At 36.5% G+C, this 21,648-nt stretch overlaps 1 protein-coding gene across 4 annotated transcripts; it reads right to left on the bottom strand.

The window, feature by feature from the left end:
* Window positions 1–123: 123 nt before the first annotated feature.
* Window positions 124–8,871, bottom strand: LOC137389844 (protein FAM107B-like). Of its 4 annotated transcripts, none has more exons than XM_068075978.1 (7): window positions 8,746–8,871; window positions 7,628–7,683; window positions 6,350–6,403; window positions 4,875–4,997; window positions 3,964–4,168; window positions 3,172–3,328; window positions 124–689 (listed from the first exon to the last, which is right to left on the bottom strand). In XM_068075978.1, exons 3-7 carry the CDS (start codon window positions 6,357–6,359, stop codon window positions 594–596), a joined length of 591 nt encoding a protein of 196 aa, XP_067932079.1. In that variant the 5' UTR covers window positions 6,360–6,403; window positions 7,628–7,683; window positions 8,746–8,871; the 3' UTR covers window positions 124–593. The 4 variants fall into 4 exon arrangements, with proteins under 4 accessions (XP_067932079.1, XP_067932078.1, XP_067932081.1 ...); XM_068075977.1 differs by having other exon boundaries at window positions 7,628–7,693; window positions 8,758–8,871; XM_068075980.1 differs by lacking the exon at window positions 4,875–4,997.
* Between the last annotated feature and the right edge of the window lie 12,777 nt (window positions 8,872–21,648).

Here is a 21,648-nt window from a genome sequence, read left to right as displayed (position 1 = left end):
ATACAGTAATGCTCTTTGATCGAACTCCTCTAAATGACACCAGTGAGCATTTGAGAGCAAGACTTGTGAACAAGACTTGTGAGCAAGACTTGACAATGAAAAACAGCTGTAATGAAAGCAGTATTGAGTTTATAGAAATATCTGTTATTGCTAGATCTGTTTATAGCGAATAAAAGCATGCGAGTCAAAATGCCACACAAATAATATGTGAGAATATTACAAAATATAGCCTTTTAAAAAATTACAATCAAAAAATGCTGTGTTGTCAGTGTGAGAGTGACAGGAATGCTTGCCGAAAGCGGGTGACTGGAATAGACTAGTTTCAATGATAGCGTAAGAGTACTCCCATTTGGTCAAAAATTGTAATTAAAAAGTGTAGGAGTGAATCCATCTGTATATAATTACAGCATTATAATGTTTCCCAGCATTTGCTGGGCGATAAAAGAACAATAACACAATGTGCTAATTTGTAACAATGGTGATAATTCCACAAGTAGATAGCGTGAGAGAGGTAATATGAAGAACCCCCAAGTTTCTACCTGATGGAGGACTGAGGAAATGAGATGCAGAGCAGGGAACGTATGAGATGAGAATTATTGTTGTACTTGCGATTTGCCTTTTATTTTGTTACAAGCTCGCATAAGCTCGGATTCGTTTGCCTCCTCTTCTAGTATCTTTTCTGCATTTTCCTGTCATATACATCAATATGCATCGACCACATGCAACCATAAAGAACGTTTCTTGCTTACATTAGTGAACAGACAACTCTTCTTTATATCAACAAGGTGAACAGACAACGCTTGTTTATATCAATAAGGTGAACAGACAACGCTTGTTTATACCAATAAGGTGAACAGACAACGCTTGTTTATATTAATAAGGTGAACAGACAACGCTTGTTTATATCAATAAGGTGAACAGACAACGCTTGTTTATACCAATAAGGTGAACAGACAACGCTTGTTTATATCAATAGGGTGAACAGACAACTCTTGTTTATATCAATGTGATTCGCATTCAAAACATGGTTACCATAAAACCTCTATTTGAATGCCATGGCGCTCTATTTTTCAACCTTTCCCGATAGTCAGGGTCAAATGGAGGCAGAGTCCAATGTGAAGGTGGCATTCAATTTTTCAACTAGCTAGTGAAAATTTTGGGAAAATATCTAAATTTAATTAATGATAGCACCTAGCATATAATTATAAAAGTTGTAATATATGTAGTATATTAAAAGAAATACATGTATACTACAAAATAACAGTGATTACTGGTAAGTAATCAAAAATTCACTTTTAAAAACCAAGTAGCTCATTGCTATTGCAATCATCCTCGTCATTCTCAAGACCTGTATCAGCGCTGAGTTGTTGAATAATTTCATGATTACCTATTGGTAATGCCAGCATTGGCCTTTGCTTGTCGGAGATCTGGTCCAGTCTTAATCGAACCATCTGATCTAAAGCAATGGATTTTGTTATTCTCAGAGCTATCAAGAGCGTTGGTTAGCCCACATCCCTTGAATGACTTGACAATTAGATTATCCGGCAATTGACTCCAAGCATCGATCATCCGTTTCAAATAAATTTCCATTGATGGACTCGCATTTTTGCAGATGTTGTGTAGCTCTTTTTGCCGTGCACCATCCAATTCTTGTAAACTTGTAATAAGACATTTCACTAGACATCAGGAGCTTTGTAAACTTGGTGCAGCCTTATAGAATAATGGCTGTATCAATCCAGAATTTCTTCAAGTGCTTCTTTGTGGCATCGCTGATATGATATCTGTATGAGTCCCAGACAAGGAGGCGATTTCCAAAAAAAGAATAACCTAAGATTTTCTGTAAAAAATCAGCAGTCAAATAGATCGTCGTTAAAGAGGGGGTGGCCGGTCTCACACAGACAGAGAGTATTCTTAAACTTGTTGACAATTTCCTTAATTGGTCGCTTGTTTAACAGAATATATGGTCGACATTTAAATCTGTCAAATCGAGCTGTCAGCATAACAGTAACATGTAGCCTATCGTGACAGCTACTCTTCACAGGAACCTCTCGGAGTCCCTTAGTTTTAACGGTTAAACTTTTTGAATGATCTAGTCTCGTCTGCAGCATAGATGTATATATACTGTTGTTCAACGGTTGATGCTGCTGTTCGACGAACAATAAGTAATTATTCTTTCAGCGTATTCCTCCGACTCCTTCTGGGAAGTTGCCATTGGATGGTGGTGAATCAAAAACTTTTCTAACCAGCCATTGCTTACTTTGAAATCTTCTGTTGTCGAAGTGAACGCTTCTTTCTGAATTGTTGTTCGACTGACACAAAATGTCTTCGGACGTTGCTGACGAATGCAGCTGATGAACTTCTCGTTGAAAACTTTGTCATGCAGAGAACGTCCTGCACCTTGAAGTCGCTTGCTCGATGAGATAGCATAAAACGTTTTCAACTATGCTTCGAGTTACTTTTGTTTCGTCCAATCTTTGACTCATGACCACGGAACTTTTTTGCTTTTTGCAGCCTATGATTTGTTGTTTTTTTCAGCGTACAAAACAACATCCAGCTGGAATTGCAGATCATATTTCATTGGTTTCAAAGGAGTAATATCTTCAAACTCGTCACTGCTTGATATGTCTGCCAAAGTTTATCCGTTTTCATGGTGCTCTGCGCAAGTTTAGCGGCTAAATATGCCGTAGGTACGTTTGAATTGAATGCAAGGTTCTCAATCTAGTAGGCTTCTGTGCGCATGATCCATAGGTGTTTACCACGTGTTTGATTCGCGACCAATGTATGGTATATTTGTTTGCAAAACTCAAAAGTAGCAAAGTCTATCGAAACAACAGTAGGTCTTTGATAGGTCAAATAATAGGTCAACACAACAACCTTTGATCACTAATTAGCAAATGCATTCAAATCGAGGTGGCGGAAGTGGAGGTGTTCAATTGGAAGGTGGCGTTCTATTCTTAAACCCTTCTCCTATAACGGCGGTCAAATAGATGTGGCGTTCAAATAAAGGTGACATTCAAATAAAGGTTTTACAGTAGCGTATTTGATGGAATGACTTGGGAATTCTCAAAAAGCTATTCAGGCTAGATGATACACTAGCCTCACAGCCTATAAAATCGGATATCATAGGTTGTAATTCAGCTGACAGTAAAGATTTGGTCATTATGTACTCACCGAGGAGTGTAATCTTTCTCTTTGTATGTCCATTTTCTGTTCAAAACTGTTTCTGTTTTGGCGTTGTTTTTCCACCATTTCCTTTTTTTGCCGATCAAGTTTTCTCCGTTCTAGTTCTTTTTTTAGTTCCGGCTTTGTGTTTAAAACATTTATACCACTACAAATAAGTATTACATGCATGTGCGTCAACACAATAATCCAATATGTCTGTTGCTAAAATTTCGATGACAAATTCCCAATTCTAGTAAATAACGAATAACTCAAAAAGACTAAGACATTCGGACATTATTTATTGGATAGAATAGAAGACAAATTTCTGCTCATCCGTGTCATACGCTACCGTGTATACCAAAATACCATAATTCGGCAACATCTAATAAATTGTAAAAAAAACTGACTGGATTGAAGCCATACAACTATCTCCCTAGAGAAGATCATTGCATGCTGTCACACAAGCAGAAAGAATGTTGTTTGGAAAAAATGGGTATTTACAGATAGTATGTCCCTAAGGATTAGACTAAGAATTATCATAATGTTCAGCGAATAATACTACAGGTGTACAGTTCATCATGACTTTCCTGATCAATGAGAGCTTGCATCGCAAGATTACATTAGAACATTATTGTGTGTGTTAGGCAGGACTTACCCATACTACTCAAAGCTTCAGTATAAGCAGGTTTTATGTCTAAAACTTCTCTGATAGCGCAATTTCAATTAATATTACCAATCAATACCCATCACTCAAAACTACAAACATAGTTTTATCTATCATAATAATCAGCAAGGACTTACTGCTTAACATTAAATTTAATATCTTTGTTGAGTTGAACTCTATCACGTGACTCCAGTACTGGGTTTGGTAGTTTGGAAGGAGGTATGAGACCTGGGAAGTCTTGGTTGTCTCTCACCTCACCATCGTAATCGGGAGGCGGTTCTGGGAATGTTTCATCATCATCATCCGGAAGCAGTAAGTGTGCAGGAGGCAGCGGTAATTCATCTACAACAGAAGGAATATCAAGATAATGTCTTACAATCTTGTTCCATTGCTGTACTCTGAGGACAGCCAGTACTTTGTGAGTTGATTAGAAAGGCTTGATGTCTTATTTTTTTATTCGAATTTACACTTGAACAATGCTGCAAAATAGATGCAGTAGCTGCTTTGTAAGGTTATGGAAGAAACAGAAATATTTTGGGTTGACAAATACAACCAAAGAAAGTAGAGAAAGTACATGATGGTACAAACCCGACATGAAGTAAGTCAATATTAGAACAAGAACACCTAAAGTTAAATGACTTGACAAAACTACATCAATGATTAGAGAGGGTGCAGAAGAACGGAAGTAGGCAATCATCAAACAACACGGCAACTGTAAGTTTTCTGCTACAGAAACCTCACAGAATCACACCAATAGCAAAAGCCATCAGGTGAATTCACACGTACAGTTTACAATCATAAACATTACAAGCTCCCGCAATAGCTCACGCAGAAATACAGCTTGGTGTTTTATTACTAGTGCGACCGCAAGGACTTCACAATGGTGAGTGAAAATTTTTTCAAGTGAAACAAAAAGCGAGCAAGCAGTGAAGCAGCATCTTCTATACTTGGCAGTTATCAGCGCATTCAACTGGCATCAGAGAAGTGAGTGAGAGAAAAGACAGAAAATGGAGAGTAATCTATGTCTCATAGCTGGATATCATCCTACCACGTGTGAGAGAAGCTTTGCGCCATGTGTCATAATGTATGACATTGGGCAAACTCAGTGTTTGATCTTCTTCAGGTGATGCATAATCGGGAGAGGGCAACTTCCCAATCTGTGAGGAAGTAGCTGTGCAAAAATATTATGAAAACAATTCTACAGACGAAGATGAAAAGCAAGCATGAGTTTTAAATGTTGTAAAATTAACTTATCAGAATGGCACATGCGGTCATAGAAAAATAACACCCCGCACACATGCGCTTCAACATTTCATTAGCTCTGATTGGCTAAATAGCTTCCTTCTATGTGCACCTCAAACCCAAAAAACCATGGAGCCATATTATAAAACCATGATACGATAAAGTAGAAACCTGTCTTCTGGTTCTTAGAATAGCTATGTAACCGCATAAGTCTGTAAGCCCCGACACTGTATAATTATCAACGACGAAGTTTGTGTAAAATGTCACTTGTTCAAGCATAGTTGACAGTCCAAGCAAGTGAGAAGGAAATACTATAGCATGTTATAGCAATACTCCTACAATATTATTAAAACTGAACAAAAAGAAATATTTATTGATGGCAGAATGTAGCGCAAGCTTTCCACCACCTCAGGCTACAGTATGTTATCATTTTCATCTTGCAGTAAGCCTGCCGCTTTTAATAATGACACATTTGCAAGCACCTGCAGTACCTTATCACTAACAATAGGAGCACATATACAAGCATCTGGCATGTTCTAATCTATATTTCTACTCATGCTCCTTTTATCACGTTTGCAGTTGCTGTAAAAAGTTTAGCTGGTGCTTTACACACGGATGAAGATATGGTGAGACCAAACAAGAAACCTTCCCCTATGATTAGCTTTAAAGTCACATTCCCATGTGTGTAGGTATTAATTACCGCACTGCTATTATGCTCAATTGCTAGCCACTATTTGCATATGCAAGAAGTACAAGACTTGTGCGGAGGCAGCTACCGATCATATCAAAGTATCTTAGCAGTTCAAGTGCTTGCACCGCTTAGATATGTAAGCCAATTGCTGAACAGCCCCGGCTTCTACGATGACCAGCAGCCAAATCATGGAGCGAATATTTCGCATGCTTCAATAAAAGGCAATCCTTGCTATACGATGCCGGAATGCGCCTAACTAAACAAAATAAGGAATACGTGAATAAAGTCATTCTAATTAGATGAACTGATGCGTGCGATGACCATAGCATCCATGAACATACTGTAACATCCATTAGGAAAACCTTTTAAACACATGACGCATAGAAAATGCTTTTTCAACTCCTATTAACCAAATACAATTATGGACACAATGCTACGCACGGTCCTTTGTGCTAAAGAGCTTGATTGCATGAGGTGACCAAACTGTTGTGGTTATAGCCAGCTTGTACAGGGGAAACGAATCCAAATAGTAGCCCGGAATTAGTGAGACCTCAACTCATACATACTATATAGTAGTCAAAACTACTTACCATCTGCCATTACAGAGAGGCTTCCAAAACCAGCAGACACACTCAGATACCGATCTACAGCAAACACACAACTTAGTTGACACAATAAACAGGGAAGTGGTTATGATAGATGGCATTGTTTCCTGCTGATAATATTATTGCTATAACCATAAAACTCATTACATTGAATGTGCATAACAGATGATGCTTTTATTCAGATAGCAAACAACTCCTCTAGGTTATGAGATATCCTAAGTGATTCTCGATTCGTTAGCCACTCTCAATCAGTTGCTGCAATCGGTCACTGATTCCAGATAAAATCAGTTCTTCCGCAGATCTAAGTGAAACTGGAGTTTCTAGTATAATAAGTCTAGGGCAGTGCATAATATACTGAGTCTAATCAAAGCCGGCAACACTGCAGGGGGCAGGCAGCAATTAAACCATATCCAGTGAGTTTAGACCACAAAAAGTTGAAAGAGATGAGGTGGAAGAAAGAGAAGTTCATCAGCATACCACTCTGCTTGTCGGTTTAGTGCTTTTGTAGATGTTGCTGGAGTACGTTATTCAGTGACTTTCTTTGTAACTTACAAAATGAAAACACGCTAATGACACAAACCAATAATGAGAGAAAACTCATGACAATAATCAAACATATGGTACAAAATATAAATTAGAATATAAATCAGGTATGTTAGCAACAAATTCTTAATCTTTGGATTAGTATGTGATTCGATGTTATGCTTAAAAATCGATGTTTGGTAGAAATGACCTGTGAGATGCAACAAACATTCAAAACTTGGTTTTTAAAGTAAATATTTAGAGTCTGTGAAGGCATATGGCATAAATAAGTGACAATCTTTTAGCAGAGATAAGCAAGCAAGAATCGCTGGTCATTGCTAAGTTAAATGGGGCAGTTGATTCAGCCAAGCTTTATATCACCAATTGTTGCTTGTTAAAGTGGAAGCTTTGGCATATTTTCAACTCAGCTACAAGATAACAGATCATGCTAGCCACATTCATAAGCATCATACTGATAATCTTATCAGGCGAGTAGATATGTAAGAATATCTCCATAAAGAGCCTAATGTAATGGCTTAAGATATTTTTATCATTTTAACGGAAATGATAAACAAGATATCTGCTCAAACAGTTGAATCAACAATCGATTCATCTCGAAAGTTCTCACAAAAATGCCAAAACTTGCAAACTTTGGATTGAGTGGTAATGCAAATCCAGCTCATAACCAACCACTTTTGCACTATCTGAGGACCTGTAGAGAAACAACAATCAATTACTTACCTATAAGTTGTAAAAGCGCATCTCAAATTCAATTGGATAAAATAGAGCTGAATAGCCTCAATAAACCTAGAAGACAAATACATTTGTGAGCATATCGTTTTATTATATTATGACAGTAAGCTTGCTTAAGTAGCTGTTTGCAATGTTAATAAAATCTTTTTCCTAGATCTATATACAAAGAGGTACATTTAAGCTAAAAAATACCCGAAAAAATACTGCAGTAAATGCAAACAGTAACTAGTTGTAAACGTGCACATACACTTCATGTAAGAAGTTGTTCCTAAATCATAATACATGCTTATGAGTTAAAACTTAAGAGTAAATAAATATGTAGATATTAACTAACAAATATAATAGTTCAGACCCTGTTTTATCCCATAACTGTAAAAATAGCATACCACACATGATTCAAAACTATCTGCTGTATTCTCACTTTAGAAACATTAAACCAATGACGAATCAGATCATATTAACTTCTTCAATCATGAAATAATATTAGAATTCCTTCGAGAATTCACATCAATTTACCTGGTTTTCATTATTATAAACACTACAACATGTTGTATTCTTACACATCAGATATAGAATGTAAAACAGTGTTACTATTAACGGTGTACTTGTCTCAGGGTAAATGTGAATTTTCGGATCAACATGTAAATCTACTGCAAAAAAGTACAGAGCAATTGAACAAGTGCTACTGATCACAAATGCTAGCATGTTTCAGTAAGTTGTAGAAAATAAAACTAAAAAATCGTACCACACTGTTGCTGTAGGCAATGATATACAGCCCGGGGGGCTGCATATCATTGCTGTAGGTAATCGAGACATTCATCTTTCTTTTTAGCAGTTATATATACAAGTACGAGTTGCTGTAAACTGCTTCACAGAAAATGCATATTTAAAACCTACACAATTGGCTACTGATGTGAAAATGTACATTGAAGTTTTATAACACTGTACATAAACACTTTATAACACTGTACAGTTTTACGTCGGTGAACCGACGTAAAACTGAAGTAAACTGTTCCCAACATCTCTGTTGTATCTTTTGCAATATACACGGACATGGAAATCATAATTACCTACACAATGCAACACAAATACTTTTGAAGTTGAACGGTAAATAATACCTATAATCCCATAGGTTAAGTAAACGAACTATATGAAATACGTTGGTAATTGTCCTTGCTGGGTAAGCTAGGTATATAATTTCGCCGGAAAAAACGAAGTTTTATACTCTATACCAAAAGCGTAAATAACTCAGTCTTTCTTGCGCGATTATCCCTTTCTGGGTATCTATATAACCGACAAGTCATTGGACGAGCCTCTACTTTGTAATGTCTCATTGGATCATTCTTTTTTATGTTGCCATCAGCTACATTAGATTTAGCGCTTCCATTAATTCACTCTTATCGGCAAATGGACTGCTAGCGATGCTACGATAAAACGAGCGGTATACGAAACTCGCACGCGTTAAAATTGCAATTAATGATGTTTCGTTTGTGAACGTATAGCTGTAATGTTAAATTTCTGTAAAACCGTTTTTGCAATATAGTCTTATATCATATCAACTCCTGGTGCGTAAACTCTAGGAAAAACACGAGGTAGACAACCAGCTCATAAATTTGCTTCAGCACTTCCCCGGCAACAGAAAATAACGTGGTGCTAAGTGTTTAGCTGTCAGTGAGTGTTCAGTAATACCTGGAAGTCGATGCTAGTTTTTGCACTGCTACCTGTTGGGTAGTGTCACGTTTGTTACATTAATTTGACCGAAGGGGACGCTATTGTATTCAAATTCTTTCTAGTAGAGCAGGAGCATAAACTTATCTTTCAGCTTTTTCCTTCAGCGGGTGGGCTACTCAAACAAAGATGTTTCATAGTCAGAAGTTTATGCTGAATTTAATTATAATGTTTCTACACCTATGTGTTTGTAAATTTTTGAGCTATAGAGCACTTTTGAAATGGTTGGGGGCAACTCCAAGTTTGCTTGGAAAACTTTGCATATCAGACGAAGAAAACTATTTTATAATCTCGAAAATTAATAAATGCTTTTATTTGAGATTAGGTGAGTCAACTCTCAGCATTTCTTAACCCATACCAAGGATGTAGCAAGACTGCTTGTTTCACTGTCTTGATCAGTCTGTGAATGAAACCCTAGTCATAGTGACTAAACTTCAATATGAGATGGCCAAACAATATTCAAACAGATGGTTGATATTGGAAGAAGAGAGCATTTAATGTGAAGTTGCTCAAAAAGTGTTAAGCATTGAGAACTTTGATGAGAGTTCAGACTTGTTATGTCATTATGCCTGTTATAAAAAGTATTGTAACAAGCCCGTTATGGAAAGAGCTGAGAAAAGACATGAGAAGAGACAGAAAAAATGTGATACAGCAGAAGTGGTGGCACTAAATATTTATTACTTTACAAATTCATGATGATGATACTTTGGTGGGAGAAAAAGAAAACGTTTTCATTTTTGTCTGCACATTTTGTGAGCAGCAAAATCAACTCTTTGCAGTTAACATGACGTGTGATAGCCTACAATTTAGACATAAATGTGGAGATAAATTACATGTATGATCCTTCCTTAGTTTTTTGCATATGACCACACAAACTACGCTAAATATGGCACGCTGTGCTATGCAGAGATGACTAATCTGAAAGTATCACATACATGTAGCGAGGTGTATGAGGCTCTTATGAAGAAGGGGTATTTTACTTACCTATCAATCATGACATCACTGTCTATTCAGCTCTATTGCTCGTGATCAATCTATTGAGCAAACAATTAAAAGAGACTCAAAGTCTCACGATGGAATCATAGGGCTTACCAGGAAGCCATCGGCCTCTCAATGCTGGACTCTATCTCACCCAGAACGGAAAGCTGTACATGAAGAAGATGAAAAAGATGCTAGTGCTTGGTGATTCGGATGCAGCAAATTATGAGATGCGTGAAAAGGCATGGAAGGCTAATGAGGAAATAAGTGATGTCATGAAAAATTCATAACATCAAGAATAAATCCGTTTGCATTTCAAACCACCAAGCCAGTATGTATTACCAGTAGTGCAAAAGCCTCCATTGAAGTGAAGCAGGATCTTGAAATGGCAAAGGTGATAGGAGAGAAACAGCTTTCAGAATTTGTCCAGAAAAGGTTAAGCATCCAAGAGATGGATTTCAATGCATCCATTAAGTCAAACAAGCTCAAAACCTTCACCACATTACCATCAGCTAAAAATAAACCAATTAGTTTATTTTTAGCTGAACACTCTAGTACTTTTTCTTTTGAAAGAAAAGTCCTAGAGTGTTCGCCCAGACTGTTTGAGAATTTGTTAGGGATTAGCCAACAGCATACCTTGGATTTGAGAAAAGTGTTATTATTTTCTCTTGGCAACATCAGCTGCGGCAGCTGATGTTGACCAGAGACCAGCTGAATTATTCAGCTGATCCCTGGATAACTCTGATAGCTCTATATTTAAAACTGCTAAGTCTGCTAACTGCTGTTGAGAAAGATGTTGATGATCAACCATCAATCTATCTTAACCAGGATCAGCTACCAGTCTTTGACGTTGTTGTTGTTATGGCCGAAATTTAGACCTTAAAAGCTCCTCCAACTTTTAGCATGGTTGCAAGTCAGCGTTTGCAATGAATAGTTAGTATTGCAAGTGTGTATCACAAATGTCGTTTGGATTTTGTTTGTGACACATACCCTGATATCAGCATTATAGGAGGTGAGAGAAGTCGCAGAACTGTGAAAGGAAGGCAGAAGGTTGCTGTGTTTAGTCCGAAGTAATCAGTGCTAAAATTGTCTGAATTTTTAGCAGATGGCTCAAACAAGACTGCCCTAGTGAAATTTCTGAAGGATACATAGAGCAAGTCAACTGTAAAGCAGAAACTAGATCTTGTAACAGCTTTTTCTCAAGAATGCCACATGATCAGCTATGACCTTGATTGATCAATTGCTGTAAGCCAAATAGATAGTTTGACATCAGACGAGGAGGAGGCAGATACGCTCGTGTTATCCCATATCGCAAAGATGATGGAAGACAAACCCAGCTCAAAAGTTCTAGTCAAGTGCCAGAACACAGATGTTTTCCTAAGCTGTCTATGTCTAGTGGATGAACTGTCATCACAGAAGCTCATTTACTGCTGTGGAAAGGAGCAGTTGAGATATGTAAACATAGGCTGTCTGTCTACCGTCCTCACACCCGAATGATGCAAAGCACTGCTCGAGCTCTATGTTCTAAGTGGTTGCGACAGTGTAAGCGCATTCTATTCCAAAGGGAAGATAACTTTCTTCAAGTTGCTAAAAACAATCCTGATTTCTGTAACACACTGAAATCATTGGGAACAGATTTTGAAGTTGAAGGCCGCAATAAGAGAATCTATTGAGACATTCATATGCAGATTATATGGTGAAGAGGCAAATTCTATCAATGAAGCACGGTATAAGATCTTCTGCTCAGTGTCTCGCACATCACAATCAAATTTACCAACATGGAAGGTTTATGGAAGGTGGGGAGCTTAAAGCTAGATGGATGACACAACAACCAGCACCTCTTGATATGCTCATTGACATGTTTTGTTGATGCAAAATTGGGTGCCAGTCTTGTTGCTGTCAGTGCAACAATACAGATTTCAAGTGTACGGACATGTGCAGATGCAGCTGCTGTAGCAATACAAATAAAGAGGATGGAGATGAAAGTAGTAATGCAAAAGACTCAGATGACTGTGAATTAGAAGGTTAGTATTCGAGTGGTATTGTAACCAGAGGTTTGCTTCATGTTTGATCAGAATACATATGTGTCACACCGTATAAAATACTGACTAGTTGTGATTTCATTTGCATAATTAAGTACACGGCTCAACATAATAAGCATTAATGATGAATATATGTATACTACAATATTATATATACATGGTCTGAGTCTTTAAAAATACTTTTAATTTTGTTTTGCAGATCTGTAATGATATAAGATTTGCGGAATAACAAGAACAAACTGTAAAGCTGCCACAATATCAACCAAATTGAGAATACATAATATTATATCATACAACTCTAATATTATTCTAATATTTGAATAATAAATATTTTGGTGTTATCAGAATTGATTTCAATTTAGGCTATTGCTAATTATTTAGTATTTATATGCCATTTTCATTATCACATTGTTGGTCGAAGCACAAAACATTACAGACATTTAATTGAAATAATATATTAATTATATTGCTCACAAATGAACAACCTGAGAGGTGTAGAAACTAGATATTTGAAATCAGCTCGAAATTCTGATCTAGATGCCACTTTTATCACATAGCCCACCTTCAAAAGGAATAAATCACTTTTTTGACAGCTTTTTGATGCCCTCCTGCTCTACTATTCGGGATCAATAAAATGATATGTAACACAAATAGCATGGTTTCATAAACCTTAAAAGAAAAGATAACTAAAAAATTATTAAAAATGCAGAATTTTTTCAGCTTGAAATTTAACATATGTACAATGCAATCACTTTCGGTTAACACATAAGATTAACTAAAAAATCTATCAACAGTAATCTTGCAAATATCTTGAAGTGTTTACAATTTTCCCTATCTAGTCATATACTTATTGATAGGCGATGAATTGGGAACTAATTCAACCCTATTACATTGAATGCACTGTCCATTGTCAACTCTTATATCTATTGTCATCCTCCAGATAATGATTAGCTTTGTTACAGTGCCTTCTATCTTACTACCTCTTATGTAGAACCTAATTCCTAGCTCAACCAGTTTCAGGGCCTTTACTTTTGGATCACCATTATTGTTTGTCTTCATATTATCTTTATATAAGCCGTTTCTTGCCTTAAACCTATTGTGATCAGGCAATTTAGGTAACAAGTTCTCTGGGTAGGTAATAACGGTAGTTCAAAGTTTTCATACCATCAGTAGCTTTGCAGGTGAGTCCTGGCTTAGAATTTGAGCTGATCATGACAATGCAAGATAGAAATCAGGTTTCTTTTTGAGCACCAGCTTTAGTGCTTACACTGCTCTCGCCGAAGCTACACTTTTAGTGGATATAGGTTAGTTAGGTGAGTAATGTCATTCTCTTTGAAGAACACCTAAAGTTCCCAATGTGCATATTGGGGCACATTGTATGAAATTATAAAATTCGATAGTCCATAGCATGGACCGTATTTTCTAAGTGTGTAGTGATGTTCCGTAATTATGTGTCATTTCCCAACAATTATATTTTAGGAAATGTGAAGTAATAATCTATGACCAGTACGTACGTACACCTGACCTACAGAGCAAAATAGATCTGTCAAGAATGATTCAGGGCCTTTGTGTTTTGCTGAGGGTCTTAAGGGGATCTGCTGTTTTAGCGGATTCTCTCTTAGGAGTTTCACACTGACTACCCATCTCCTCAATAGCTTTTTCCATCGCACCAAATGCTATTTTGTGCTTTTGCATTATGATTCCTAGATGATCATGATATATGTCCTTCAAAACCTTTGTTCTTTTATTGAATGACATAATTAGACGGCTCCCCAACATAAAAAAAACTTTGATTTACTGACAGAAAAGCTTCCATTTCATGTTATTGTTGTAACAAATTGTCTGTTGATGATAAATAGGCAGGCCATCATTCTTTGGTGAAACTGCCTTTCTTCAGTACTTCATCATGTTGCTGTTCTAGCCTTAGCTCTTTTAATCTTTTATCTAGTCCGTATTTGTTCAACTTGATCAGAATAGTGTTTTGCCTCAGCGAGTCTAGGCTCATCATTCGTATTTGGTAAACCGACATTATAACGTAATATAGCATCTGCTGAGTCCACTAATGTGCTTTATTAAATTGTCAAATCTGTGTAGCTTCACCTTGAATCATTAGCGTGTTGGTAGGAGTTTATATAAAAATGGATTTCCAAAAAGCCATGCTAATGGTTTGTGGTCTGTTTCAATAACAGCACCCTTCATCCCCAACACATACTGTATTGTGGGAACTTTTCCAAGCCTCAGAATATACTTAGAGCTTCTATATCTATTACTGCATACCTCTGATCAGTCTCTTTGAGTGACCTGCTAGCCGCTGCTACTAATTTTCTGAATATATCAGGTGTAATTATAGTCTCCTTATCAGGGTTGTTAGAGCTATTTAACAGCTGGGAAGGCAGTTTCTTGACTACTACTTCAAGTCCATGACACTGCCTTCTTCAGCAAGTCTCATAGTGGTTTTTGAGACTTTCACTTGCTGACTCGAGAAATCTGTGTAGCCTCACCTTGAATCATTAGAGTGTTGGTGGGAGTTTATATAAAAATGAATTTCCAAAAAACCATGCTAATGGTTTGTGGTCTGTTTTAATAACAGCACCCTTCATCTTCAACACATATTGTATTGTGAGAACTTCTCCAAGCCTCAGAATGTGTAGATCATCTTTATCTATTACTGCATACCTCTGATCAGTCTCTTTGAGTGACTTGCTAGCCGCAGCTACTAATTTACTGGATATGTCAGGCTGAATTTGGCTCAGAGTAACACCTTATGTTACTTGCATCAGGTGTAATCATGATCTCTTTATCAGGGTCATAAGAGCTCTTTAACAGTTCTTAAGGCAGCTTTTTGACTACTAACAAAATACATGGCACTGCCATCTTCAGCAAACCTTTCAGTGGCTTTGAGACTTGGGCTAACTGACTCGAGAATTTTGTAAAATTGTTTATCAAGTCCAGAAAACTACATACTGCTAAAACTGAAGCAGGTGTTGAGAAATCAAGGATTCCTTGTACTCTGCGGTGTGACACGTAGTCCATCATAAAATGTCACTTTAGCAACTCCAAGTTGACATTTGTCTTAGTTTAATGTCATTCCAGTGGTCCTGTCTCTATCCAAAACAACAGCCATTTGTTTTTCATGTATTTCTTATGTTTCACCAAAGAAGCATGTTGTCCAGGTGGATAATAACTTTCTCTAATCCTTCAAGTATCTTATTCATTTGGGCCTAAAATATCTCTGGTGTGCTATTTAACCCTTGTGATAACCTCAATTATCTAAACCATTTTTTGTGTGTGAAAAATGTAGTCAGCTTGCTCACTTCTTGTGATAAAGGAATCTGCCAAAATCTGTTATTTACATCAGTTTTGGATAAAATTTGTTTTCTTTTTTAAATAAGCCAAGCTACACTATTCTCTACTGTAGCCATAGGATGTACCTTTTTAAGAACATATTTATTCTTCTCTATGTAATCAGTATAGATTCTCACAGTATTTTGATTTGATTTGAGGACTACTACTATAGATGCCACCCATAATGAAGGTTCTTTAATCGATGTCATCATGCCGCCTTCAATCATTTGAACTATAGCCTTATCAGTTCTGCTCCTTACAGTAAATGAAATAGGCCTTGGAACATGGAGAGCGACGGGTTTAACAGATTCAGTCAGTTTGATTGTACACTTATGTATCAGCTTTTCTAACCTTTAAAACAACTTGTTTTCTGCATTTGTTAAAGGTTGACTTGCAACAAAATTCACATTACAGTTATTTGATATGAAAAAATTCACCATATCTTACTCTGTTGTGTATTTGGTGCAAAATACATGGGAATGTGATTACAAGCTCTTAAAAGCTCAAAAACGAACAGTTAATCGCAGCCACACGAGACCGCCGTAGTTTGGATTCTCTTTCCAAAACAGCTCAAATGTGACGTAGCTGTGTTAGATGGTTTCTGTTTACACTTTCATGCATCCTTATTTATCGAAATATTTCACAAATATACTTCACGCATTCAATAAAACCATGTCTATTGTTCTTACGCGTCTGTTTTATCGTCATTTTAATGCTGTCACTTTTAGCAGTGATATCTTATAACTTACCGTAAAAATTCGTTTAATTTTTTAGCCTTAGCTCGAAGGAGTACATATCATTGTCTGATAATTATGACGAGCCTGTTGGTCATTTGTGATAATCGAAAAGTGCTGCAGAAAATATTTGCGAAGTATTGGGTCACATGATCAGATTACGACTTGCCGATTAGACCAAACTGAAACAAAACTGTAAAGTAGGGAGCATCTAAATTTGATACGGGGTCTTCGGTAAAACCCGAAGCGTTTCTAATAAACTAGTGCTACGATAAGTTTTATATTGAGCTTTTTATTGCCCTTTCAATTCATGGGAAAACATCACATGACAAGACGATAACCAAATTTCATGACTACGTCAGAGAAATAAAGAGATTCCAATCTACGGCGGCTTTTCGTTTTTGAGCTTTTAAGAGCTTGTAATCACATTTCCACATATGTGGCACCTACAACACAACAGAGTAAGACATAGTGAATCTTTTGATACCAAATAACTGTAATGTGAATTTTGTTGCAAGTCAACCTTTAAGTTAATTTTCCTCTTCCCTCTCTTTGCATTATTCAGCTTCAACCCCTACCATGGTTTTTTTACTCAACAGTGGTTTGCCCTGATTTTCAATGATCTAGATATTCTCCTCCACAGTCTTACTATCTGATATATATATAAATATATATATAATATATGTATAATATATATATAATATTTCACCAAAATACACCTTATCCAATTGATCCTTTTCTAACGTTCTCAATTTGTAATTCATTCATATCAATGTTCAGTTTCTGGTGCAAACCGATGCTCAGTAATTACGTTGTTTACATTTATTACACCTACTACCAAAAGCTGAACATCTATTCTGCTGGTGCACTCTACTACATTTAGAGCACTTAATTCCCTTTGCCTTTTGAGATCAATTACTGCCACCTATTGAACCGACTTCTGGTTGTTTAATATCACTAACAGCTTAGAGAGATTTTGTAGCCTTTTTTATTTTGGCTGGCTTAATGACATAGTCGAGTTTGAATTTGTAATCAGTTTCATTAATTAATGTATCATTAATTATCTCTAAGCAATGAGTTTCTCTGATCGCCAAATATGCAGTTTTAAGCTAGTCTTCTCGATTTTATCAAGTTTGTCTCTAAAGATTCTCTATTTGACAATATTAATGAATTTCAAGTCAGCTCTCTATGATCCCAGATCTGGGATTGCAGTAATCGCGGAACTTATTCATACCATCCTCCAGCTTTCGTCCGTCTTTGCCTTCATCAATCTCCACAGAATCATTGTCAATAAAGTCCATTTAGCTATAAACCTTTTGAACGGCTTCATCTTCAACAGGCCTTAACAGAGCCTCTCAGCCGCAATATTGCTTACAGTCAAATTGATGGCCAGCATGTAGCCATTGAATGCTCTCACTCATCTCCGCCATTCATATGACGAATATTTTGCTCTAAGATTCAGTCATTGTGGCGGTAATATGCCTTCTATAAATAAGTTAAAACAGTATTTATATTCAGTGCACTTTTACCGCTGCCACCATGTTACATTTGCTTTCGGAACCAATAAAATGATATCTAGTACAAGTAACACTGTTTTGTAAATCTTAAAGAGGAAAGATGACTAAAAAATTATTATTAAGTTGGAGTGGACAAACTCAACCTAGTATCTGCAAATCATAATGTACAGCAACCTGAAATTTGAAAATACATACTAAAAAAGAAACAGCAAGCATGACATTTGGAGCCATAAAACATTTTCTATGATGCCTCTGTGGAAGCCTTGCTTCTGGCTTAGACTGCTCACTGCTTTTTAATTGTAGAATATACTGATACAGTATTGGATCTAGCCTGAGGAATATTGTTGAAGCAATAATGAGTATATAGAATAGAGCAAAAATTTATTAGCTAGCCTAAAAACCGGAAAAATACCAGCCGGCCAAACTCTCTAAAAGCAGCTCATAGAGAGTGAGGCCGGCAGAGACTGACAGCTTGATGGCATAATCACTAGTTGCCACATCTTATGAAACTTCGCAGGGATGATAATTGTCACCCAAGATCTATCATCTGCTTATGATAAAATAATGAACAGCCACTTACAGATGGCTATAGAACATAAGTCTACCGTGACAGAATTAGCATCGGTTTACGCCTCCTTAAATATCTATCATGATAGGTACAGGCCCAATGCTGTTAGAGAGGTGAGTGAGAAACATATTTTGACACCCCTGATTCAATGCACTGACCCCCATCTATATCATCAATAGACTACTGAGAGTGAAGGCACTCAAACAATTGAAGCTCTAACACCGTGAATCCTATTCTGTTGTGCTAGAACCGGTTTAGCATACTGTAAGCATATGTGGGTCACTCAGTTAACTAAATTGTTTGAGAGCGTACTACAACATCAAGTATTCTTAGTGTTTATTTTATAAGACTACAGCACCAGAAGAATCAGTCTGACATTAAAAACAAATAGCTGCTAAGTCACTCAGGCTGATGGCATGGGTATGAATGACACCTAAAGTTGTTGTCATTTTTGGGACCAATTTTTGTAGTCCTCAAGAAATGCTCAGATTGATGTTGATGCAATTCTTAGCATGTCAAGTTTTAATGTTTGTTATAGTGTATGCACATAAATAGAAAAGAGGAACAAATGAAACAAAAGATGTGATATAAATGTTTACATGTTTGCTCAATGTTACTGACTATAAAGTAAAAGTAGGGCATATTGCATAGCTCCTATCTAGAAAATAAATATGTAATGAAGTCATTTATTATAGTCTAGTGCACTTCCTCAATCTGAAGTCAGTTGTTTTTGTATTAACCAGGAAATAGTTTTGAGGAGCTCAGTGCTTGTGAGAACATCCTCGAGGTTGTTTTCGATGTCATATGTTCATATTTTACTTTGGTCTGTTTACTGATGAAGTGATAAGGTATGTCAATGTGTTTGGTATGGCTGTGTGGCACAGGGTTCCCTTTTTTCAGAGATATGGTTGATTGGTCACTTAAATATACTTTACTAGTTGTTGTAACATCAATTGTTGTTACAATCAGTTGTTGCCATCCCTTACTCTACCACTTGTGCCAAGCTATTGCTTTGTTATCCAACACTCTACCACTTGTGTCAAACTATTGCTTTGCCATCCCACACTCTACCACTTGTGCCAAGCTTTTGCCTTGTTATCCGGCACTCTACCACTTGTGCTAAGCTATTGCTTTGTCATCCTGCGCTCTACCACCTGTGCCAAGCTTTTGTTTTCCAGTAGTTTAGAATTATTGTGCACATAGTTATTCTCTGTTCTTTATTAGTGCACATGATGATCTCTCATGGCGCTCGATGTTAGACTTTTATATTTGATAGCTAAACAGTAGCTGACTAATTACACAGTTGAGACAAGTGAGTCGAAGCATAATTACATAATAATAACATAATGATTATATAATACATGAGTGAGTAAATATAAACAAAGGAGCCGAATGGCTATATACAAAACAAACAAATGACCATGGTCAATGTCAACAACTAGTACGTATTCAACACTCGAGACTGCCAGGGTGCTAGTAGAAATAATTTCATAGCTTCATCCTTGTAGGGTAGACTGTTTACAGATATCACGTCTAGTATTCATCTATAGGATTGATGATGTATTTTTGGTTTTCGTGACATGTCAGTATAATTGGTCCACAAATGAAAGTGCCCATCTTCTTTGTTACCAGTATAATAGGCGCTTAACGGAGTTGTTTTAGGAGTTGTGTCATGTTGTTTTGCATATGTGTTGTTTCTCCGTATGAATAATAATAATAGAAGCAAATACATGAACGTAAACTGTTTATATTAGTAAACTGCTGGCATCTGTTTATCATCATCTAATTTGTCCTTTAAAAATTCCATCAGCTGATAGATGAGGAGCAAGATAGTTTACGAAAAATTGAGTGAATCTACATTTCTCTTTTTGGCATCGTAAACCTTTCTATATAAGTCTTTTAAGCTGTTGTCGCAGAATTTGTATATGATATTTGACATCTGTACATGTCATCTGACGTGTATGTCATCTGACCTATATACTGAACTGAATACTGTGATGCCTGGAAGATCCTCTGTTAATTGTTTCATTGTTTCCTGAAAATATCCAGATGCAGAACTGATACCAAATGGAAGTCTCATTTGTAGCAAGACGCCTTTTTGAGTGCTAAAAGCTAGCTTTTGCTGAATGTTTGGTTTTAGTGGTATTTGGTTGTGGGCATTAGCTATATCATTTTGTTCATCAGGTCTTTTCGTGACGGTCTCTAATTGTGGGTTGACTATTTGTAAGAAATCTCCACATGTTCGGATAGACTTTCGCTGACTATATTGAAGTTGTGCTTTTCTCATTACAACCACTGATATACCATATTGACTGAACTGCACTGGTTTCCAAATTATTTTTGGATTCTCACTTTATATGCTAGATTTTGCTCTTTTTTACAGCAAATGGAACAGTTCAAGGTTTGTGAAGTACATGCTCTGCATATGATTTCTAACTAATGATCTTTCAGACACTCGAAGTCATCATTGAACGATTCAGAAAATCTGTTTACATAGTTGTTTGCAAGATTGTTGTTGCTACTTGTCAGCTGTTTGTGGTTCTGTTATTTTATAGGTAGTTGCTGTTGGCAGATTGAGCATTTTGTCTAACGAGGTTTCCAATAGGTTGATTGCTCCTTTTGCTAGTAGATTAAGGTTTACAGCTTGGCTAACCGCTAAGTTAAAGGAAATTTCATTTTCTTTTACAGTTCAAGTAATTAGCTGACATTGTCCAATTACATCAATAGAATGTTTCGAAGAAAATTCGAAGTTAGTAGTTTTTGTTAAAAGTAGACCCTACAGGTTTTCCAAATTTACTTCAGACTTTTTCAGAAATAAAGTTGTCACAGGCTCCTGTATGTGATTCCTGTATGTAATATTTAGCATCTGTTCTCCTAGTTCAATTTCTTTTGAGTTGTTCCATATGAGTTATTTAACAGTTTTAAGTTGTTTTCAATAGTTCAAGAGTGCTACAGGTTTCTTATTAGTAGTTGCTTTCTTCTTAAGAGAGACAATACCTAATTTGTGAAAAAAAGTTTCACGTAGCATATCTATAAGGATAATCCTTGAACATATGTGTAGTTTTGTTGCACCAGTTGTAATTGAGAGTTGTCAGTC

Source organism: Watersipora subatra, chromosome 3 (assembly GCF_963576615.1).
Source record: "Watersipora subatra chromosome 3, tzWatSuba1.1, whole genome shotgun sequence".
NCBI classification, from domain to species: domain Eukaryota; kingdom Metazoa; phylum Bryozoa; class Gymnolaemata; order Cheilostomatida; family Watersiporidae; genus Watersipora; species Watersipora subatra.
The sequence above is the reverse complement of the archived record's forward strand: the minus strand, read 5'-3'. Positions and strand labels throughout refer to the sequence as shown.